Below are 22632 nucleotides of genomic sequence, written 5' to 3'. Positions count from 1 at the left end.
TCAAAACAAAAATCAGGGGGAAAATGGGCGAACAAAATGGTACAATTGCTATGTCATACTCAAAGTAGGCGCAAATAGGGCCGGGGGGCTGGAAACTATATTTATATATTGGGGGAGGCAGCTTGTTTTCTACGATCTTTTTTTTTTCTTGTTTAAATGGCGAATGCTGAGAGAATTTAAACACATGATGGTATAAACACAGAGCTGGAATATCGGGTGCTTAGCACTTATTTAAAGGGCTCTATGTAGAACAGCCTTCTATTCGTAGTTTTTGTGTGTGTCTGTTTTGTTTGTTAATTAGTTTTTTTTTATCTTCTTCCTCTTCTTCATTTCTTCTAGTTAAAACTAAAGAATAAATCGAGAAAAAAATGTTTAATTAAAAGTAAGCAATTTTTTCTGTTCACTTTTTCATAATTATTTTCTTTTTTTTTGTTTTGTTTAAGGATAGTACAGGGTGATAACACATTACCTACTAACTAACCTATCAGCTAATTATACAATATCTGAATTTGAATATATTCATCAAATATAACATCGTTTTGCTTTGTAATTTAATCATTCTGGTTTTTTTTGTTATTTTTTTTATTAAATTTATAATTTAAAGATCTATTTATTTCGTTAAACGGACTAAAAAAATTGCCGAATGGCCATGGTGGTCATAAAATAATTTTTTTTATCAATAAAACATAACGGAATAGCAAAAACAAAAACCAAAAAACTATTTGGAATAAGTTATGTGGGAAAGTTGAATTTTCGACGAGAATTTATTTTTTAGGATTTTCTTTTTGAACGTTTCGTTTAACTATAAAAAAAACAACAACAAAGATTTCATCATAAGATCTATGTTTTATTAATAATTGCATGCGATTTCCAAGTGCGCATAGTTGTTCTTCACAGAGAACGAGAATATTTTTATATCGAAATATATCGAAAATTAAAACAATTCGATATAAAATGAAAACTAAAAATCGTTTCATTACGAAGAACAAAAACAAAAAAAGAAATAATCAATTGCAATCACCTCGTTCCCATTCTGTGAAAAACAACTTTGCGGTAGTCGCAGACGAAAATTGCTGAAACATAAATGTTATGATTGAAAGTATATACCACAAAATTGAAATTCTTTTTTTTTGGGTTGCCATTTATGACCATTTTCGATATGAGAGAGAAAACAAAAACAAAATAAAATGTTTATTTTTTTTGTTTTCGCTTTTATTTTTCTCTCTCTTTTCTCTTTAAAAAACAAAACGATATTGATTATCGTGCTGTCGAACAGTTTAGAAATTGAAGAAATTTGTTGAAACAAAAAAAAGAATATTTGATGTCCAAATCATGGCCAAGGTTTTAATATTTTTTTAGTTTTTTTTTTCTTTCATTTTTTTAATTAGTTAATTAAATTTTTTTTGTTTTTTTTTTTTTGAAATTTATTTATTTTTATCTTGCAAATACATTAGCTTAGGTCCTAGGCCTATTTTTTTCTTCATTTTTTCATTATATTTAATTTTTTATTTTTATTTTTTTTTCTTTTATTTACTTTGCTATTATATTTTCAAATGGCTGTTTTAAAGCCTTTTTCTTATCAACATCATCACTATTTTTTATGTTTTTTTCATCTTCTTAATAATTAAATCGGCTACTAAAATTGTTTTCTTCATTTTTTTTAATAAAAATTGTTGATTTTACTTTTTTATTTTTATTTGAAACAAAAATATATATTTTAATTTGTAAGTTGTATTTTTTTTGTTTAATTTATATATTTTTTTATTCAAATTTTTTCTTTGTTTTTTATTGAAAGATATTTTTAACGAGAATTTTAATTAAATAAAATTTTTGTATTTCCTTTTTCAAATTGGATTTTTATTAGTTTTTTTTGTAATACTGTGTTTTGTGTGTAACGTTTTGTTTTGAAGAAAATAAAGAGGCAGTTTTTCTTATATTTCATTTAGATTTAAACGGTCGAATTTTGCGATTACTTTTCTTTTTGTTTTCACATCATAAAATTTTTGGTTTTTTTTGGTAATTCAGTAAATAGTTTCTTCCATAGTTTTCTTGTGGGTAGTCAATCAAAAATAAATAAAAAACTGTTTGTCATTTTGTTTTCTTTGTCCTATTATTCTTTGAAGGGGGGTTCGTGGTGGCGGTTGTTGGTGTTGGAGCGACGTACCTTTTGTAAGAATTGAGTTGTGATGACGTGTAAAGATGCGTACAAAATCGATATCGATTTTTAAAAAAAATCTTTTAATATTCGAAGGGTTTCCTTTTATCTCACATGGTTTTTTCTTTCTTTTATTTGTCATTGATTTGAACGAGTGTGTAACATTTTATTTATTTTTTAATCAATCTGTTTTGTCCCTATTTTTCCCTTATATAAATTTTATTTTCTTTTTCTTTCGTTCCCTATTTTAGCAAACGTTTAGAATTGTGTGTTCTAGCAACATCTTAAAATGACAACTTGAAGCAGACACTTACAAGCAAAGCAGATGTTGGAGTGGGGTTGAGGAGCCGGGATAATTAAGAAAATGGCATCAGAAACCATAATTAAAATTTTCTTTTTCTTTGAAAATAACAGAACTTATTAGAAGAGGGAAACTTATTTTTTATATTTGATGTTATGGTTGGTGTTAAATCATCAAGAAACTTTTATTTTTATTTTTGGCAGCTCTATAAGAGCCATATACATTTTTCATGAGATTTGGAAAGAAACATTTTTTTTGTATGTTTGTTTTGTCTTGATTATTATTATTGGTTTTTTAACGAATTTAATAATAAAAAGGAATAAAGAAACAAATGTTTAACAACGAATTTCAATGCACTTTACGTAGTAGTTTTTTTTTTGGTTAGTTTGTGAATAGATATTTTACCATTTATTTTATAAGCCTTCACCACAATTTAATTTTCAATAAAATAAAAAAAACAAAAAATAAAATCGCATACAAATTTCTTTTAGTTTACCAAGTGAATGGTTACGGTTTTCATTTTCTTTTCTAAATCCAACAAAACGATCCACAAAACGATCCGAAGAACGTAAAAGAGAACATTTTTACATTATGAAGATGTGTTCGACGAATGAGATTGTTTGTCCCGAGGGGTTTTCCATTATTTTTGTTTTTATAAGGGGAGGGGGAAATAGAGTTTGAATTTTGGTTTCGGTTTTAATGTTTTACCTTTTGAGAGATGCTTGAAATCGATTCAAGAAGCACTACTTACCAATCAAGAAGGTCTAATTGTATGTCATAAAAATTGGTAGTTAAAAATATTTTTTTTAGTTTTTCTTTGTTTGTTTGTTTTGGTCGTGTAGTAAATTTTCACAATCTTTTTTGCTTTAATTTTTTTTTCTTTTTTTTAATCTGCGAAAACAAAAGAAAGAAAAAAACAACTGAAAAACTGAAGATAAAAATCACAAATTCAATTTAATTAATTAAAATTCAAATTTTATAAATTTCTTATTTTCAAATATTTATAATTCAAAGATTTTTTTTATTTATTCTTTTCCTTTTTTTGAGTGTGTTTATAATATGTCAGTGATCCTCACTTCCATTTTGTGTGTAGAATTTGTTTTTTTTCTAAATTTTTATTTTTCTTAAATTTTAAAATCCATAACATAAAAATTTTCTCTGTTGTGAATAGTTCCCAATTTTCACAAATTTAAATTTTATGAAAAAAAAATAATAAAGAAACAAAACGAAATGGAAAAAAGAAGTTATGCCGAAAACGGAAAAATAAAAAAAAACGGAAGAGAGCAACCAAACATTTTCTTTTCTATATAAATGAAATATCCTTTGTTTTTAAAATTCATTTTTAAATTTTTGTTTCATAATTTTATTGTTTTATTTATCATCTTTTTTACTTATTTCCATTTTTTTTTAAATTAACTTAATCTTTAAAGAGGCAATCGCATTTGTTTTAAATTTAATGTTTTTTTACAGACACAATAATTTTTTTTTGCTTATTTTCTTTTATTCATTTTTAACAAAACAACAGTCAGGCAGTATTGTGAGACGCGTTGCTTTCATATTTTTTTGTTATCTATAATATTCTTGCATTTCATTTGTTTTTTTAATTATACTTTTCATCATTTTTTTTACTTCAATTTTGTATGAATATTTAATAAATATACTAAAGTTAAAATAATTTTTCTACAAAAATTATTAATTAATGAAAATTAACATAAGTATTATATAATTATGCAAACGAATCGTATTTTCTTATTGATTTCTTTTTTGTTTAAATTTATTTAAATGAAAAATGAATAAAAAAAATTATCTGACTTGGAAACAAATTAGGATTGCCAATAATATAATTTTCATAATTTTATAAAATCTCGTGTGAAATATCAATCAATCCCGAATAGATGGAATAAACCAGTGATTGGGTTAGTTAGTTCGTAACCTCCGATGAATCAGTTGAATGAATCAATAAATTCAAATTATTTTTATGCAAAAGAGGTTTTTTTCTAGTCGGTTGATTGATTTCGTAGTTATGGGTTGCATAATCTGTTAGAATTAACGACTAATCACGTGCGAGACTTTGCATAATATTTTGAAAATTAAATTAAATTGGCCGTCCGGTTTTTTTTTTGTTGTTTTAAATATGGGAATTGAGAGTTTACGTTTTTTTATTGGAGTTCAAAATTCTGGGATTTTTTTTTCGAATAAAATTAGAGATTTTTTCTTTTTTATTTCAACAACATTTTTTTTTCTTCACTTAACAACCATGACATATAGACATACAGGTAAGGGATGAAATTACTTTCATAATTTTTTTTTTGTTATTTTGTAATTTATATCTTTTTTGATTTACACTGCAAGAACGTTTAAAAATTTTCATTTTCTTTTTTATTTTAAATTTAAATTTTGACAAATATATTGTGTAATTTGTTGTATCTATCATAATTCAAATTTTATATTTTTTTTCTTCTTTGTTTTATTTACTTCTTTTAATTCTTCTGTTTTTTAAACCAAAAAAATCTTTCTGAAGGAATTTAAAAAAAAATTTCTTTAAAAAAAAAACAAAAAACAAAAATTAAACGAGGATTGTTATTTAACTATAATAAATATTTCTTGGAAATGAGGACGGGGACCACACTTTAGGGGTTGTTATAGTAATACAATAAAAAAAACGCAAACATTGAATCGTTTAATAATATGTTTCTTGTTCCAACCAGCCTCCTGGATTGCGACGTAAGTAGAATCTACGAACTTCATCATAGATAAAGATAGACAACATGAATGGAAGAGCGGGCAACCACCAAACGAATCTGTTACGGACGGAATAACGAACAATCGGTTAATATCGTTGCGTGTGGACACAATCGACAAGTGAAACTTACTTTAGTGGGTACATTCGTAGACCCTTATCCATTCCCGGGCAATATGACAAGAATGCTGCCAGAGCAGTTTCAAATACTAAGCCAAAGTTCAATGCCCAATTTCGCATGCCTTGGTGGACAATCGAATTACGACGGGTTTTACATACAATCAAATCAGCCCATTGTACAACGACAATGGAAACGAAGAATGCGGTATGGCAAGTGTATTCCAGTGTTTTACGATCACGGTATGTCTAAAAAAAATATTATTCGATTTAGAGACTAAGTCAAACATTGACGGAATGATTGCGAAAATATATCGGCGACTCTATTTGGATATCTGACGATATTACCTCTACCATCAAACTTTTATATCGGAAATTCAAAAATTGAGAGGTTATGTTTTTAGCGTTCAGTAGCAACTTAAGAGATCAAGCCTTTCATGTGAGATAGATCTTGTGCATATAACTCACCCATTCTTGTCCATACGAATCAGTTAAATCGTTAACAGCTTTCGAATCCCATGTTTCACGAATACCAAACAATTTCGTAGGTAAAAATCCATTTTCTGCCATAATAACGAAGTAGACGAAGAAACCAGCAGCTGCTTGAATCATACCAATTTGTCCATAAGCCATTGAAATCAGTCTAAATGTAGAATGGGGAATGGGGAAATATTTTCAATTAGAATGGTCATTCATTCCATAACAAATTACTTGATTTCTATGTCGAACAATTACCCAAAAATAGTTTGCTTTGTAATTGTTTTATTCCTTACATTTGACTACTTTCATTTAGGAGCTCTAGAAGCTGTTGGTGATTTGTTAAAGAAGCTCAATATTTTTTTCATATGCAGTTATTACTCAGTGAATATATACATTTAAGAAGTAGAAGCTGATTCGCGAATGTTGTCTATTATCATTCCGCTTAATTGATCTAAAATTCAACAGCGTTCTAGTTTCAATTCTAAAACTTCCCGGATGAATTATTCAACGCATTTCAATCGATCAACACACTGATGGTTCACATTTAATAAATTTGCTTAACACAAAAAATAAAAAGAAATTTCGCATCCAGAAGATGTGTGCTTCGCAAATTAGCGAAAGAGTCAAATTGAAATCAAAATTGTTGACAATTATCCGGGTGCTACAAAGCAATTTGGTTTTTATTCGGGTAATAAAACAATTAAAAAAAACGGAAACATTTTCCATCTATTTTTGAGTAATCGAATTGATCTAAGGTCCTATACAATAGCCAGGTCAAGCAGACAGTCATTTTTTCACCAGGACAGTATAGCAAAAATTCGAGTTGGTTAAGTCAATTTACAGAAAACAATAAATTAGTGTTGGCAATGACAACAGAATCAATGTTACAATGGACGGCAGCAACACTACGAACTGTAATGTTTGCACTTACTGTCTCGTTAGATCTACGTCTGATCAACCCGATTCAATATATAAGACCTTTTCGAATTATCTATCTAAGGATTAGTTTCCTTTCCCTTAAATTCTATAATCGTACTTATAATTGTATTGTTAACACAAAACATGCAAAAGCGGTGCTAGTTAAAGCGGCAATTAAATTAAATATTATGTACAGTCACATTCAATAAGCAAGTTCTTATAAACAAAAGAAAAAAAATATTTACACAGAGAATTCATATTATTCGTCCTTTTTTATATTTACATTTATTGTTTTTAAGAATGTTGGATTAAATTTATAATAATACTCACAATTTGCAGTATCGATTTACTATTTATCAAGCAAAACCATATATATTTTTGGGCGTAGTTTTGCGTGAACATTAATAAATATTTATGAATGTTTCATGAAAATTATATAGATATTTATAAAGCCCGGATGAGGTCAAGTGGGGTGTAAATTTTATGTATTGTTTGTAGGCATTATTCACACACGAATTTTCTTGTTTGCGTAGTGATTTTGGTTTTCTACAATTTTTTTTTCTCTTAATTTTCTTTTTTGCTTTACAAAACAAAGCTTCCAACTTGTGTTTGTCTAAGGCAAAACACAAAATTATTTGCATCAACGGTAATATTCAGACAGCAGACTAGTTTTTATTTTGTGATTTTTGTTTTAAAACTTTTTCTAGTTAGAATACGAGACAGCGTTTTTTTGTAAAATTAAATAATGAAACTCATTTGATCAATATGCATGCGATACATCTAAAGCAGTCTAACTAAAAAAAAAAAACAGAAACAGAAACAGTCGCCCCTAACTCTATCCACTAACTAAATTTTTGTATTTGCTCATAAAAATCTGATTTATTTTTCTATCAAAATGATTTAAACTTTTAAAAACAATTTTTAACTTAAATAAACAGAAAACAGAAGATAAAAGTTAATTGAATTTGTATAGTATGGACTAGCAGAAAAAGAAGAAACAGTGAAAAAAAATCAACGTGACAGGATAGAATCTACACGAATTTTTAATATGAAAATTAGATTACCATTATAGACATTAGGTACAGAAACTATTTTAAAAAAAATCTTTGTTTACATTGGAAACCTATTTATAAAATGTATTTTTGTAATATTTGTTTGATTGTTTGATATATTTTTCTGTATTTATAACGAAGATATTTGTTGTTCATTTGAACATAATTACCCGATGCGGAAAAATCCTACAAAAAAAAAACCGAGATTCATTTTTGTAAAATTGTATGTTTCCTTCTGCTAGTCCCTTCCATTTCTATTCGGCTTAAATAAAACCAAGACCGAAACCAAAAAAAAAAAAAAATTCCAACGAAAAAATAAATTGAAAAAAATAAACTTTCCCTTCTCCAATTTCTCTTTTCAAATAAAATTTCATTACAAAGCAGAAAATATTTCAAGATCTAAACCATTGCGAACGGTGACCGGGCCTATTTATAATTTGTCACAACTCAGTGACGAAGAGCAGAACTATTGTTGCCATTGTAGTAAAGAAACCCGTTGTTCATGCAACACAGTGATAAATGCCTTTTAGGCCAAAACGATATGTATGCGGCCTTATGTGTGACTGTTACACGGTAACTAAAAGGGCATTTATCACTCGGTGGCACAGATATAACTATATTTTTCAATCATAGTGGAAAATTATATCCAAAACTGCAACATCAATCCCTCGACAGCGGTACTCGTTTCGGTATGCGAGCTAGCCTAATTAAATGGAAATGTTTTTAATGTGCAATGTACCACTGTACACTGTGTAAAAAAAAGACTCAAATTGATGTTGAATTTTAAGTTAGAGTGCATTTGGTACGAGATCCATTATGAATAATTCATGATTCATAAATGGAAAATGGAAATTTATTTTTATTCAAAAGAAATAAAAGTGGTGAATGGTTAACTAGTTTCTGCACTAAAAATCACAGCCACTAGCTGTATGATTTAACGAATCGGAACATGTTTGGTTCACATGTTCGTTTTGTCGGACAGAAAATGTTTGAGTTCGGGGAGTTCGGGTGTACACCACCAAAATTACTTCTCCTTTTGACAATATCAGAACCTGGGTTTAATTAAACGGCTTCATTTGCGTGTTCCACTTTCACATCCGATCGTCCCTACATTACCATACAGTCTCGAACATAAATTCATGATTTTTTTTTTTCAAAAATATCGTTGATTCAATTCATAAAATAACATTCGGATGTTTACCATCCGTAATGACAAAACTACTGCTGTTAAACCGCCCACTGTTAAATGGACAAACAAATTATTGCGCTTAAAGTACAACGGATTTCACAAACATAAAAAAAACTTAATTGGAATTATGGTATCACAGCGTGCATTTATCTGTTTAAATAAATTATTTTGAAATATTTTCTGTTTTGTAACAAACATTGTCAGGAACGCTTAAACAATGCAACACTTAAAATTTTTGTTCATTATTTTTTTTTTGGTGGTGGTGAAAATATTATATCCATCCGAACCGATTAAACAGACAATATAAAAATTAGTGAATAAACAAAAAGAACATCCAATCCAATTAATAAACTGGACATTAAAAGCACATTTAGAATTTCGATACAACATAAATTTTGTATTTTGGGAATTAAAATCAAAAAATTGAATTGTCAAAAACAATAAACACAAAAAATGAAACACGGAACAAATGTCCAATTAAAAAACATTTAAATTAAAAAAATAAAATAAAACGAAAAACAGATCATCAATAATAAATCAACTGAACGAAATTAAATATAAATTTAACAAGGGGGGCAACGTGAAACGATAAACCACTGAAAATGATTTCATTTACATAATATTTCGAGTTGTTACGACTACGGATGAATATTGAATGCAGCGTCGGACTGCGTTCACATTTTTTTTTGTTCGTAAATTTTCTTTTTAGCATTGAATGCCGCAAAAGGAAATCATTTTCAATCAATTTGTTGCTTTTCATTTTTTTTTTTAATTCTCTAACAACTACCATCTCAGGTCTCGTAGGTTAATTGTCTGACCTGCGATTGACCAAGTTGTCGCGATACGGATCTCTGGGTTGACGTTTCATAATGTCACTCTCCGGAGCCTCGTAGGCCAACGAAATGGCTGGCACCTTTGATAATTCATTGAATAGAATAGAAATCAAAAAAATACAATTACGATTGTAGGATTTGAGACTATTTGATTGATTTGATTTTTTAGTTTTTCTTTTCTTTATTTTTGGAGATGTTTTTATAAAAAAAATGTTTTTCGGCATTTTTCTTTGTTGATTTTTTAATTTATTAATTTTACGATTTTAATTTTTAATTGGTTAAGTAATATTGTATTTTTGGTGTATTCATTTTTCCATAAACAACTAAATACAATAATTAAAGAGAAATACATCACATAATTCTAGCTAAAATATTATCTAAAATAATCGGTTAACGAGTTTTTTTTTTTGTTTTTGTTTCTTGTGGAATAGGATGACACGTTTGTTTAAATGCACTTCAATTAAAACAGTCAACAGTTTTCTATTAGTCACAAGATAATCTATAGAAGAGGATGAGATTCATTTATAGCTGTTGTTTGTCATTAAAGAATGCTATAGATAAGAAGAATTATTTTGTTGTTGTTGTTTCTTTTTGTATATTTAAAATTAAAGTTAAAAGTTAAAATATTTATCTCAAGCAAATCTATTCTAAATTCTATGTCTATTGCAGTTCATTTCTGTATTATATTTGAAAACTAAAAAAACCATTCGAGTGTGTCCTTTTTTTTGGTGTAAATTTGTTAGTAGTAAAATATTTCAATGGAGTTTGATTCTGTTTGTTTGGTAGTACAGGTGGAGTGGATAGTAGTAAAATCTGAATTTTAACTGAAGAGAATATTTCTGTATTGATTTTTCGAATTTGATGTTAAAGATCAAGAGGTGTTCGTAGTATTATAATGTGTTTTGAAGAGTGTTCACAATTTTGGGGCAGTGTCATTTTTATTGTTAAAGAGAATGAAAATTAAAAAGTAAATTTCAAAGATGAAAATGAACGGAAATTAGATTATGATTAAAAACAAACTTGAATTTTGTTTCTAGAAACAAAACAACACACAAGTAGAGACACAATGAGATTCATATAAAAAAATGTACAAAAAATATATTTCTAAATTACACAGTTTACTGCGGGCATAGACCTCATAATATACAGAACGAAAGATAAAGAAATTATTTACAATTTAGGATTGCAAATCGTAGTAATCAAATAATTGAAAGTTCTGTTATCACGAAAGAGAAATTTAAACCAAACGTCTACCGACAGAGGGCGATCATTAATCAAGCAATACTGTTCCAAGGCTTTTTTCAGGACTTCGAAACAAATAACAGAAAAATTAACATCATTTAGTCAGCGCGTATTTTTCAACCCTCAGTTTATATTACTCTCAAACTGCCCGTTTGATGATTTTTTTTTTGAATCATAAATATTAATTGACTTCATTGCTATGCAAGGAAAGTAACGAGAATTTCATGAATTTGTTGCTGTTGTTCTTTTTACCATTCCCCGAAGGCAGCTCCAATTAACGTTGACGTTGCATACTAAATATTTATGCATGAGCAATATTTTATTCAACATTTTTGTATATAATATGAAGCCAGAGAACCTTCGATACATCAAGGTTTAAAATTAGATTTGCGTTTTTAGTGAATAAAGAGTTGAAATATTGTTTTCTTTCACCGTTGTAAATTTGAAATCGGGGTGGATAGCTAAAAGGAGAACTGTGTTCGTATGCAGACATTGTGCTTAATGGTTAAGATTTTAATATTTTAATGGACTTGAGGTAATTCCAATCGAGAAGATTACATTACGCTGCTAATGCTTTTGGAAACGAATTTATATGCAAAACAAATTCGGCACAATACACGCTGACTCAGAAAAATTGAAGTGTTAAGAAAAGTAGTTCTATCTACAGCAGTAACTTCTTGACTGTCATTAAAGAAAAAAAAAATGAGAAATGGAAAAGAAAACTTTTTTTCGGAAGTGAAAATTGTTTTCCGTTTGGTTTTCCTCTTCTTTTTTTTCTTTGGATAACCGCTAAGAAGTGTAAACGATACAAAATTAGAAAAATAAATTGATGTCACTGACAACGACTTTCATAAAAACTAGTCTGAATCGACGGTGTTTAGAAAAAATTTGAATTTTATTCGAGAGATAAACGACTTTTGTGGGATCTGTAAAAAGCAACTTACCTTACGAGTAGACGATATTATTGTGAAATGAAAAAGGTACACAGATCGTGTGCATATGCAAGAAAAAACAACCCCAAATCGGGAATAACGGAAACATTTTTGTTTTCTTTTTTTTTTTGTAGAATGCTGATTGCCACATCATCCAATGCATCACATGATCTGTGTCCTCTGTTCAATTTCTATAAATTGTTTCATTGGTTTTGTGAATTAATTAATTGAGTAGAAATATTTAATGAAGGTAAGTAAATTAATGAAAATCAGAGTAGAGTGTATACAAAAGCAACGATAAAAAAATGATTTCATAGAATCGTGTTTCTGTATTATATTATTAGGAAAAAATAAATTTGAAAAAGAAAAACTAATGTGCAAATAAGTATATTGTGTTCCATTATGAAATAGATTCCAGTTCTTGGTCAAAGTGATCAAAATAAATCTTTATTTGGAAAATGACTAAAAATTTCAGTTAACAGTACGGTGGTTTATGAAATGTGTATAACGTCTAATTATTGCCAATGAAAACAAAAAGTAAATTTAATTCAATTGAATCAACTAAATAAATCCAAAAAGGAAAACTAAATACATAGAGATATATTTTTACACACACGCACACACCACAGGACAGACAACAAAATAAATAGGAAGAATTATTGAAAAATAAAAATAAAATTGTTTATAGTTACAAAACTCAGACAAATTAAATAAAAAAATTCAATACGCCTCGGATACAATAGGATGCTGGTTTAACGAAAAATCGCTAAAGAGAAACCAAATTCTGATATCAAGATCCTATTTATCGCCAAGACAATAAGAAAAAAATAAAAAATAAATTAATTATCGAAAGCTTACACCAGCACAAGACAACGTTGAGTTTGATGAATTTAATTAAAAAAAAAATTGTTGTAAGAAAGTACGAAAGGGACGATATAGTAATTATTGTTGCTTTGATTTTGTCCGGTTAAACACAGACAGGTAAGTTTTTGTTTTGCTTAATTTTTTTTTTGTTTCTTGACATTATCGTTTACCTTTCGTTAACCAATTTGTCACTAAATGGATTCCTTGGTTGTCGCTTCATAATGTCTGATTCGGCTGTTTCGTATGCTAGTGAAATGGCTGGGACCTATTTGCAACAACAACACATCACGCTTACGTTTTAATCAAAAAAATTTGTTCAACAAGCGATGAAGAATTTAGAGGACAAAATTTAAAAAAAAATGTTTAAAACATAAACTGAATTGTTTTTCTCAATTACTGCGGAATTGGTGGGAGGAGATGATTATTACAAAATCAAAATAAGTAAATTAAAAAAAAATTTATCGGGACGGGACACATAATAACTGAAAAAAGAACGAAAGATCAGTTGATGGACTTTCCAATGTTTCGATAACAACAAGTATACCGGTTCGTTATGTCAATGTCATAATTAGTTATTTGCACGACTAGAACTATTTTTTTGACCTTTGTGGCATTTGTAGCCATAGAGGCTAACGAAATATTTTCATGGGAAGTCGTGAAAAATATTTCTTTAATCTCAGACACAAAATTCCTCCACTTTACTTTCAATTCAATAGTCGAGAACATATGCAGCAAATTAGAGTGATACAAAACGTTCTTTGCACGTTCGACATTGACGAATGCTCTGAATGTTCTAAATTTCATTACTTTAAGTAGATGAATCAATCAATCATCATCATTCCTGACTGACTATGGGCATATTCGTTACAGTATATGCAGTGACATTTCGAACCAGATTATGAAGCGAATTACTGGGGATGGTGTTTTTAGTGTATGAAACAGAATGGACCGTGTACCTTAAACAATCCAAATTTGCAGATTCAGGCTGCCATCATTTTCATTGTTCAATTAAAAAATAGGTCGCTTAAAAAATGATTATTTGGTGTAAGTATGGGCTATCTTCCTCTCGGAAATAAGGTGACGAAAAGTCACCCAAAAGTCAGCATTTTTGTTTCAATGCCGTGTAACAAAACAAAAACAATATAGCGAAGGAATACTGTTTTCAGGCAATAGGTCCATTCGATAAACATAATAATTAACACTGTAAAGCATTTAAGTGAATATAACAATTCGGTGTATTACATGAAAATACACACACTGAACAAACGATTTTGTGTGAAGGACATTGAATATAAATTTTTTATGATTAAAATGGACTACGGGTGAATGAATGTGAAAAACGAAAATGGTGTCGAAGAGAAGTTTTTCTTTGTTGGTTTTCCTTTTCTTTTTTATCTTGAGAAGTGAAAAGTGTATGAGTGTACGGTGTCAGTAAATTTAGTTTGTTTTTGTCGTTTGAAATTTGAATTAAAAAAAAAAAGTTTGTGAGTGTTTCATACGGTTGTGTCATGTGGTTATGGGTTAAATATTAGACTTAATTCTATAAAAATAAATTTTGTTTTTAAAATTTTCGTTTTGCATTTTTTTCTGTTTCTCTTTCTCATCACAAATAAAACACATTTGTAGATTTATACACTCTCCTTCATCTCTCGTCCGCATATTATTTGTGTCACAGGACATGAAGCTTTTTGTTAAAAAATTTGTTCTTTGTACAAAAACTTTGTAATTAGAAAGGAAGAAAAAAACATTTAAACTAAATTTTGTTTGGTTAGTTTAGATATATTGCGGTGACACAACAACACGTTGACCGAAGCTTGACAGATTGTTAGTAGTAAATAGAAAGTTTTTGTTGGTCTAAAATTTAAAAATAACAAAACCCAAAACAAAACAAGAAATTATTTTGTATAAAGAACTGACAAACTGTGCGATAGACTATGAAATATGAAGCCAATTGCAGTTTCTGCTTTGTTTGATTAAGTATATTCGCACATTTTGTCATTTTATATACGAAAATAAACAAAAACAAAATTATTCGAAAAACACAAATCTCTGACTGAATAATATGTTGTTGGTTAGTTAGTACGTGCTACATTTGATAGGCTTGTTTGTACAGTAACTGTTAGTAAATTTTGTGTTAATACTTAACGTATAAAAAGAACATAAAAAACAAAACGGAAACCAAAAACCCCATAAAACATGAATGAACATTACAGTTCAAACACAGAAAACAAAATTTTAATTTACAAGTAAAAAATAAAATAAAGAAAAAAAATAATCAAAATGAGCACCTGGAATTTACTAATTTATCTTGGAATGGATTTCGGGGTGGTCGTTTCATAATGTCAGATTCGGCAGTTTCATAAGCCAATGAAATAGCTGGTACCTAAATGTTTTCATTAAATAAAAAAGAAATTAAAATAGGAGAAAATTAAGGAACAAAAATTAAATTTTAAAACGAAAATAATTTGATTTGTTTGGTTGATGTATCGGTCGAGCGATATTCCAAAATTGATTTGTATGTTTTGTCACAGACCAAAAAGAAATGTGGTAAAATGTTCATTATTCTTAAAATAAAAACTAATTTTCGTTGCAAAAAGTCTGCCCAAAATAATAACGAAAAAAATTCAATGAAATGTTAGCGTTTTACTTCTGGCTCATCATTATACTGTACCGTGTACCTGGCGATTCTTTTTTTTATTTTAAATTCATCTAATCTACTTACTAATACATTTTCATCGAGACGTAGTTAATTTGACGACAATTGTGGTTCTGATTTCAAATCATTTTTACTGGACATTTTGCGTCTATCAATTCTGAGAACATTTATTTTTATCGGCAAATATATTGTCAGTTTATCTACGTCAATCGAACATATTCAACGTCAGTAGGTCAGATTCCAATAATTCAGACGAGCTTTGTGGCCAGAAATGCGACCCGAATTATTTATAATTGCATTTAGGTAATGTGATCAACATCCAGGAATTTCAATTTGGCTTTACCTGATTGCAATTTAATTTGTATTCCTACAGGTGTTTAGTGCGGTTTAATGTTACAAATAATTCAATCACCCGGAAACAGGGACTATTTTCATTTATCTTTGCCATATTCTCTTGAATTTTCCCACATTTTCCTTAATTTCCCCAAAAAATATTTTTGGTAAAATTTGAAAATAATGTAGGAAAATTCGCGAAAATATGGAAAAATTAGAAAACAGTAGAGAATTTAAATGACAGCGTTGTTACTAACAACTTGTTAGTCGACATCAGTGGCCTTCCCTTCCGCATGTTTCTGATAACATAGGTGGTTTATATCCACTACCGCATTTTTTCAATTATTGAACGATTGAAGAGAAAAAAATGACCTGTATCTGGGCCTTCAATTACAGCAATCCGATATAAATTAAGTGCCGTTGAATATGTTTTTTATTTGTTTGCTTTTTTGTTGATTCTTAAAACTAAGGCTAGCAGAATAAATAAGTTCAAATGAAAAGTATTGATACTCTAAAATTTATATCTAACCGCTAATGAGAGAGGGTAAAAAAGAGAATTAAATTGATTTGAAATAATCGAAAGACACGATCAATGCAAATTTGGTGCAAAAGAAATTTCTTGTTGATAAATAAATAAAAACCAAAAATTCCTAGCTGTTCATATACGTTAGTAATACAATATTCTGAATGAAATCAAAATAATAAAAAATCATTTTCCTGTAGAAGTGTAAAATAAACGAAAGTCTAGCTAAATTTAATTCTAAAACAAAATTCGATTTTTTTTTTATACAAATTAATCCAACAAAAGTTTTATGTTGAATTAAACAAAAAATACGCACGCAGCATAGCAATTACAGAGAGAAAAATAGTTCTGAATTATCTTTCAATCGTTGGAGAAAAAAATCATTTGATCGATCATTTGATGGGGATGGTGAACTCTATTTTACATTACATCAAATTTTGTTCACAAATGTTCGAATTTCTTGTTCGGAAAAAACCGATTTTCAAGTACTTGCATCGAAAATTAGAAAAAAAAAAACACCAAGCCATCAATGCCGTATTCAAATTGAGATTTTTTTCGTTGTTGATTGTTTAATCGTTATCATTTACTGATAGGAAAACGCAGCTATCGCGTTTACCTCTCGTTGACGAGATTATCTGAGTACGGATTACGGGGTCGCCGTTTCATAATATCTGACTCGGCCATTTCATATGCAAGTGATATAGCTGGTACCTAAATGAAATCCGCCAGAACTTCTGTTAATTTCGCTATGTCATTTTTACAAAGATTTTATTTTGTTAAAGAAATTTTGGTTTTTTTCATTTCGTTTCATGTTTGGTCAAAATGTTTTGTTCAAACTTGGTTGGATCGCTATTTCCTATATAAAATTACACAATTTTTTAATCCTATCATCCGCTTCCCGGGTACTTCATCCATTAATTAATCATCATCATTTCGGCAAATAGTTTCAAATACAAAAAACAAATTAAAAAATTTCGCCTTTTCATCACAGATTGATGGAACAGAAAATCATATAATGGAAAGAAATTTGATTGATTAAAAGCGTTACTCACCATGTCCGTTCCCAAATCGATACACAAAATTGTTACGGTTCCCAATGGCAATGGAATATCGCACAAGATAAATGCCAAGAATGGTGAGATTTCGGGAATGTTCGATGTCAGTGTGTATGCAATGGATTTCTTAAGATTGTCGAAAATCAAGCGACCTTCCTCGACACCAGTAACAATAGAAGCGAAATTATCGTCGAGTAAAATCATGTCAGCAGCCTAGAATTCAAAGACAATTAATTCATTCCCGATTTTCCTGTCGCGTCAATGCTACGAATAATCGTACCTGTTTGGATACATCTGAGCCAGCAATACCCATAGCAACACCAATGTCAGCCTTCTTCAAAGCAGGTGAATCATTGACACCATCACCAGTTACAGCTACAATAGCACCCATACGTTGGCAACCCTCAACAATGATCAACTTCTGTTGCGGTGATGTACGAGCGAATACGATTTCGGTGTGATAGCGCAAAATTTCGTCCAATTGGTCGGTGGATACGTCACGTAATTCAGCGCCATGTACAACGGCAGCCTTGGCCTCACGTGGATTAACTTCGGACACGGGAATATTCAATCTTTGTGCAATGTCTTCAACGGTTTCGTTGCCTTCGGAGATGATACCGACCGATTTAGCGATAGCTTTAGCAGTGATTGGATGATCGCCGGTAACCATGATGACCTTAATACCAGCTGAACGGCATTTGGCTACTGCATCGGGTACAGCTGCACGTGGAGGATCAATCATAGACATTAAGCCCACGAAACGGAGATTGTCAGTTGGGAAATTGGGGTCATCTGTGTTGAATTTAAAGCCATTTGGAAATTTGTCGGATGGCAACATGAAGTCGCAGAAACCAAGTACACGCTCACCGAGACCGCCCAATTCGAGATATGCATTGTTGAATGCTTCCTTCATTTCTTCGTCTAAAACTTTCTCTTTGCCATTGATGAAGATCGATCCGCAACGTTCTAAGATTCGTTCGGGTGCACCTTTCATTGCCAACAGATAACGAGGATCGCTAGCATCATCGGTTTCATGGATCGAAATTTGATATTTGTTGGTTGAGTTGAATGGAATTTCAGCCACTTTCTTGTTGCGTTTACGGATGCTCATTACATCGCCGAGAGCAAGTTCCATACATTTGAGCAGAGCAGCTTCTGAAGCATCACCACTAACTTCTTTCTTTAAAATTGGTACACCTTCCTGACCACCTTTGAATTCGGCTCGGTTACACAAAGTAGCGATGCGAGACAATGCCTTGAATCCAGGACTTGTACGGTCATATTGAACACCAGATTGATCTTCAGTGGTATCGGCTTCAATGATTTGATTATCAAACCACATATGAGCAACGGTCATTCGGTTCTGGGTCAATGTTCCAGTCTTATCCGAGCAAATTGTTGATGTAGATCCTAATGTTTCTACAGCTTCCAAATTCTTGACCAAACAATTCTTCGATGCCATACGCTTAGCAGTTAATGTCAAGCACACAGTTACAGTGGCCAAAAGACCTTCAGGTACATTAGCGACAATAATACCAATCAAGAAAATTACGGCGTCCAACCAATGGTATCCCAAGATGAAGGCAATCACGAAGAATGTCACGCCCAAGAATACAGCGACACCGGTAATCAGATGAATGAAATGATGGATTTCCTTAGCAATTGGTGTTTCTCCAGTATCCAGACCAGATGCAAGACCGGCAATACGTCCCATGACAGTGTGATCACCGCAAGAGATAACAACACCCTTAGCAGTACCTTCAACAGCGTTGGTAGAGAAAAATGCAAGATTTTTCGTTTCCAATGGATTGTCATGAGTGAATTCATGTCCTCGGGATTGCGGTTCTGATTCACCGGTTAGAGATGAGTTATCGACCTGCAAATTATTGAATTTGTTTAGAGAGTGCAATATGAAAGAGATGAAAATCGTGAAGTGTTCTGCCCTTTTATACGCTGAATCAAACATTCTAACTTCCGTTATATAATTATCAGCGCATGCCTGCTACCATTTCTTCATTGCGATAAAAATATAAAATGAGATTTGTTTCATAAGAAACGCCTGTCCAACCTAACCTTGATATTAGCGCAGTATATATTCGTTTTTGCGACATCATCTAAATCATTCAGTCATTAAATCCGAATGATATATAGCATGTAACAGTGAGTGCTAAATACATTTTCGAAAAAAAAAATTCATGTTAAGTTCCTGCCTTCACCTAATCTCCCATAATCTCTCCGAAAGATAAGTTGAAACCAGACATTATTTTCCATTCGACAATAACGTGGATTTGTTGACAATTGAAAATTTATTTTTAGATAAAACGAAAGTATTTTACGCTTTCAGTTCGAAGGAGATGAGTCTCCCCGTATTATTTAAATCAAACTACAGTTGATACTGCGAGTTGTTCGATTTAAAACAATTCGCTTGCGTTCCGACCGGTGAAACATTGCATTTTCAGTCAATTCTCCAACTTTTTCATTAGTATAATTGACATTCTGAATGCCATCAATTCAAGTGTTTTACTGCACGCGGACAATTTGAGCATAAAACTACTTTATATGTCGAGGATTTTACTGAAGAGTCTTTTGAACGCGATAATAAATCCAACGTGATGTACTAGCCATTTTTACGATGTCATATAAGTGTTATGTGGTTCACAAAATTACCACAAAGTAACTCGAAAACTTTTTTTTTTTGTTTTATTCGAACATAACATAAACTCTGAGTATAATTTAGTGTATCATGCCAATAAAGAAGCAATTTTTATGTTGAGTGGCTGCAAACGAATTCGGTTGCTATACGCCTTTGAAGCGACTGCTTGGACAAATAATGAATATTCAACCGAAATTTGCACGCCTCTTATTCCAGAATATTTATCTCCATTAACGGACACTTGGAAGGCCAAAAATTCCAAAGAAATTAATTCCTTAACTCAATCAAATCTGGCCGTATTTTATTTTCTCCACACACAAATGCTTAATATCAGTTTCAATAACGCTATACTCTACTAACCCCAATTATCTAAATTATTCCACACAAAACGTACTGTGTGTAAATAACAACAATCTCAATTGCAAAAATTGTTCATAAATTATTGTTTGTGGTTGACGTTGATTTTATGTTGATAGAGAATTGTTGGAGGTCTATTATTTGACGGTGTTTTACATTTTAATAATTTCACTTATTCTACTAGCTCGGGCACTCGAAGAGCAACCGATATGTTCGAGTGGAACGATGTTTGTTTTCAATCAAAAACACGATTTTTGTACTTATGTACATATTCAATGTCCCCATACTTATGTCGGGAACAAACAGTCCCATCTATTGGATTCAACGTTCAATCTTACCTTGAAATTTCTTGCTTCAATTATACGAATGTCAGCTGGTATTCTGTCACCAAATTTGACCTCAACAACATCGCCAAGAACTAAATCTTCAGCACGAAGCGTAAGTTTTTCGCCTTCTCGAATAACAGTAGCAAATTGCGGCACCATGTTTTTAAAGGACTCCATAATTTTGGAGCTTTTTGATTCCTATAATGGGAGACAGTTTTTGACTACTCTGTATCGTCCAATGTAAGTCTTCTTCAACCTTACCTGATAATATGAGAAAATACCAGTAACTATAACTACAGCTGAAAGTACAATACCCAAATACAAGTTATCGTCGGCCGGTTCTTCGCTAGTACTTGCTTGAATGGAATACGCAACAAAACATAGAACAGCACCGATCCACAACAACATCGCAAAGCCACCAAACAGATTCTTACAAAATTTAATCCATTCGGGTGTTTGCTTTGGAGGGGTTAGGGCATTGGGCCCGTCTCTTTCTAAATTTTCTTTGGCCTTTGCATGACTGAGACCCTGTTGGATTATTGTGTTAACATTGATCGCAATACGGCGAATGAAATTTTTTTCTTACATTTTCTGGATGTGTCTGAAATCTCTGATATAATTCCTCGGCTGTAATTTTATGATAATCGATGTCTAATTCTTGTTTTAGATCATCTAAATTTTCCTTTTTCGCAGCCTTCGCCATTTTGCGCCGGGACTATTAACGAGAAAGATAAAATGTTAGTTTTGGTTGTCGTTTACGAGCTAAAAATAATTTGTCATTGTTTCGTTTACTTCAAAGAACTTGTCGGCTTTTAGGACGGGAAATCATTGTATCGGCAGTCTTACGAAAGATTTTTTGTAAACAGTAGATTGGGGAAACATCTACCATTCAATGCAATTTCGACTGTTGCAGACGAAATCAAATCAATTTTCTTTGATCAAGTATCCTGACCGGCAAATCTGAAGTAATTTACCGTGTGGCTTTGAAAAAGTAGCTTGAGAGTGGCTCATTGATAATTAAGTTAAGTAATGAAAACAGGAATTGTAGCGAGATATTTCGTCTGTTTCACTCGCAGTTCAAATATTTTTTATTTTTTATTTTCAAAAGTTGAATATTCCATAACTAAAAGAATCGTGTAATTCCATTGATGCTATCGACGCTGACAAAATGTAATTTATCTGACCAATTCTAAGAAGTAAACACACAATGACCGATGTTGACTTAGTCACACTATGAATTTGTGCAGAAAATTTGGTCGGAGAATGCTAATCTATGTCGTCATTTGAGCAAAGATTAAAATCGTTTTCAATATATGTTAATGAGTAACCGAAACAAGTTTCGCCACGTGAACAACAACAACAATAAAAATTAAAACAATCTTAAACCAGATAAAAAAAATTCTACAAAATCAACTAACTAACATGCTAAAAAATTACCTTTAACCAGTATAACTCTTTCGTACACGAATCCATTCCATTTTTGATTTCTTATTATTATTAAGCAAATAAAAAACTTATTCGAAAAAAAGTAACATAAAAAAGAGAAGAAGGGAAGGGAACAAAAAAAAACAATAAATTATCACTCCAAACAAAACATTGAAATCAAAACAATGGCCACACTTTACCGTGCATGAACCACAAAATAACTCAGCAGAAGTTTTAATGTTACTACCGGCTAATTCTGGATATAGTACGAAATCACAGACGTGCGCTATTCTATCTGTAAAATTGTTGTTAAATATGCGATTGATTGATTGAATTTTTTTTTTTGGTCATTACCATTAATGATGCTTTATGAGGCCAAACATTAGAGTCAATTCGACTCAAAATCTGGATTAATCCAATTCTTTTTATCATTGTACGAAAATTGTTTTAGTAAATGATAATCGATACGAAGATGACATGT

The 22632-nt window shown here is 30.6% G+C and overlaps 1 protein-coding gene across 11 annotated transcripts in view; it reads right to left on the bottom strand.

Annotated features, from left to right (window-relative positions):
• Window positions 1-861: 861 nt before the first annotated feature.
• LOC119067170 (sodium/potassium-transporting ATPase subunit alpha) overlaps window positions 862-22632 on the bottom strand; it is a 54638-nt gene continuing 32867 nt past the window's right edge. For 7 of the 11 annotated variants that reach the window (XM_037169972.1, XM_037169980.1, XM_037169978.1 and 4 more), the window contains 9 exons: window positions 21313-21441; window positions 20988-21254; window positions 20739-20924; window positions 17671-19266; window positions 17388-17603; window positions 15112-15206; window positions 5782-5956; window positions 5330-5562; window positions 862-5257 (listed from right to left, as the gene is read on the bottom strand). In XM_037169972.1, coding sequence (XP_037025867.1) covers window positions 5137-5257; window positions 5330-5562; window positions 5782-5956; window positions 15112-15206; window positions 17388-17603; window positions 17671-19266; window positions 20739-20924; window positions 20988-21254; window positions 21313-21441 — 3018 coding nt within the window. In that variant the 3' untranslated portion in view covers window positions 862-5136. Of the gene's footprint in view, window positions 5258-5329; window positions 5563-5781; window positions 5957-9770; window positions 9866-12993; window positions 13089-15111; window positions 15207-16951; window positions 17047-17387; window positions 17604-17670; window positions 19267-20738; window positions 20925-20987; window positions 21255-21312; window positions 21442-22632 lie in introns of all 11 variants that reach the window. The other 4 variants (XM_037169973.1, XM_037169983.1, XM_037169974.1 and 1 more) reach the window with 3 other exon arrangements.

Source organism: Bradysia coprophila, assembly GCF_014529535.1.
Source record: "Bradysia coprophila strain Holo2 chromosome X unlocalized genomic scaffold, BU_Bcop_v1 contig_12, whole genome shotgun sequence".
NCBI classification, from domain to species: domain Eukaryota; kingdom Metazoa; phylum Arthropoda; class Insecta; order Diptera; family Sciaridae; genus Bradysia; species Bradysia coprophila.
Note: the sequence above shows the minus strand (reverse complement) of the source record. Positions and strands in the feature narration are given on the sequence as shown.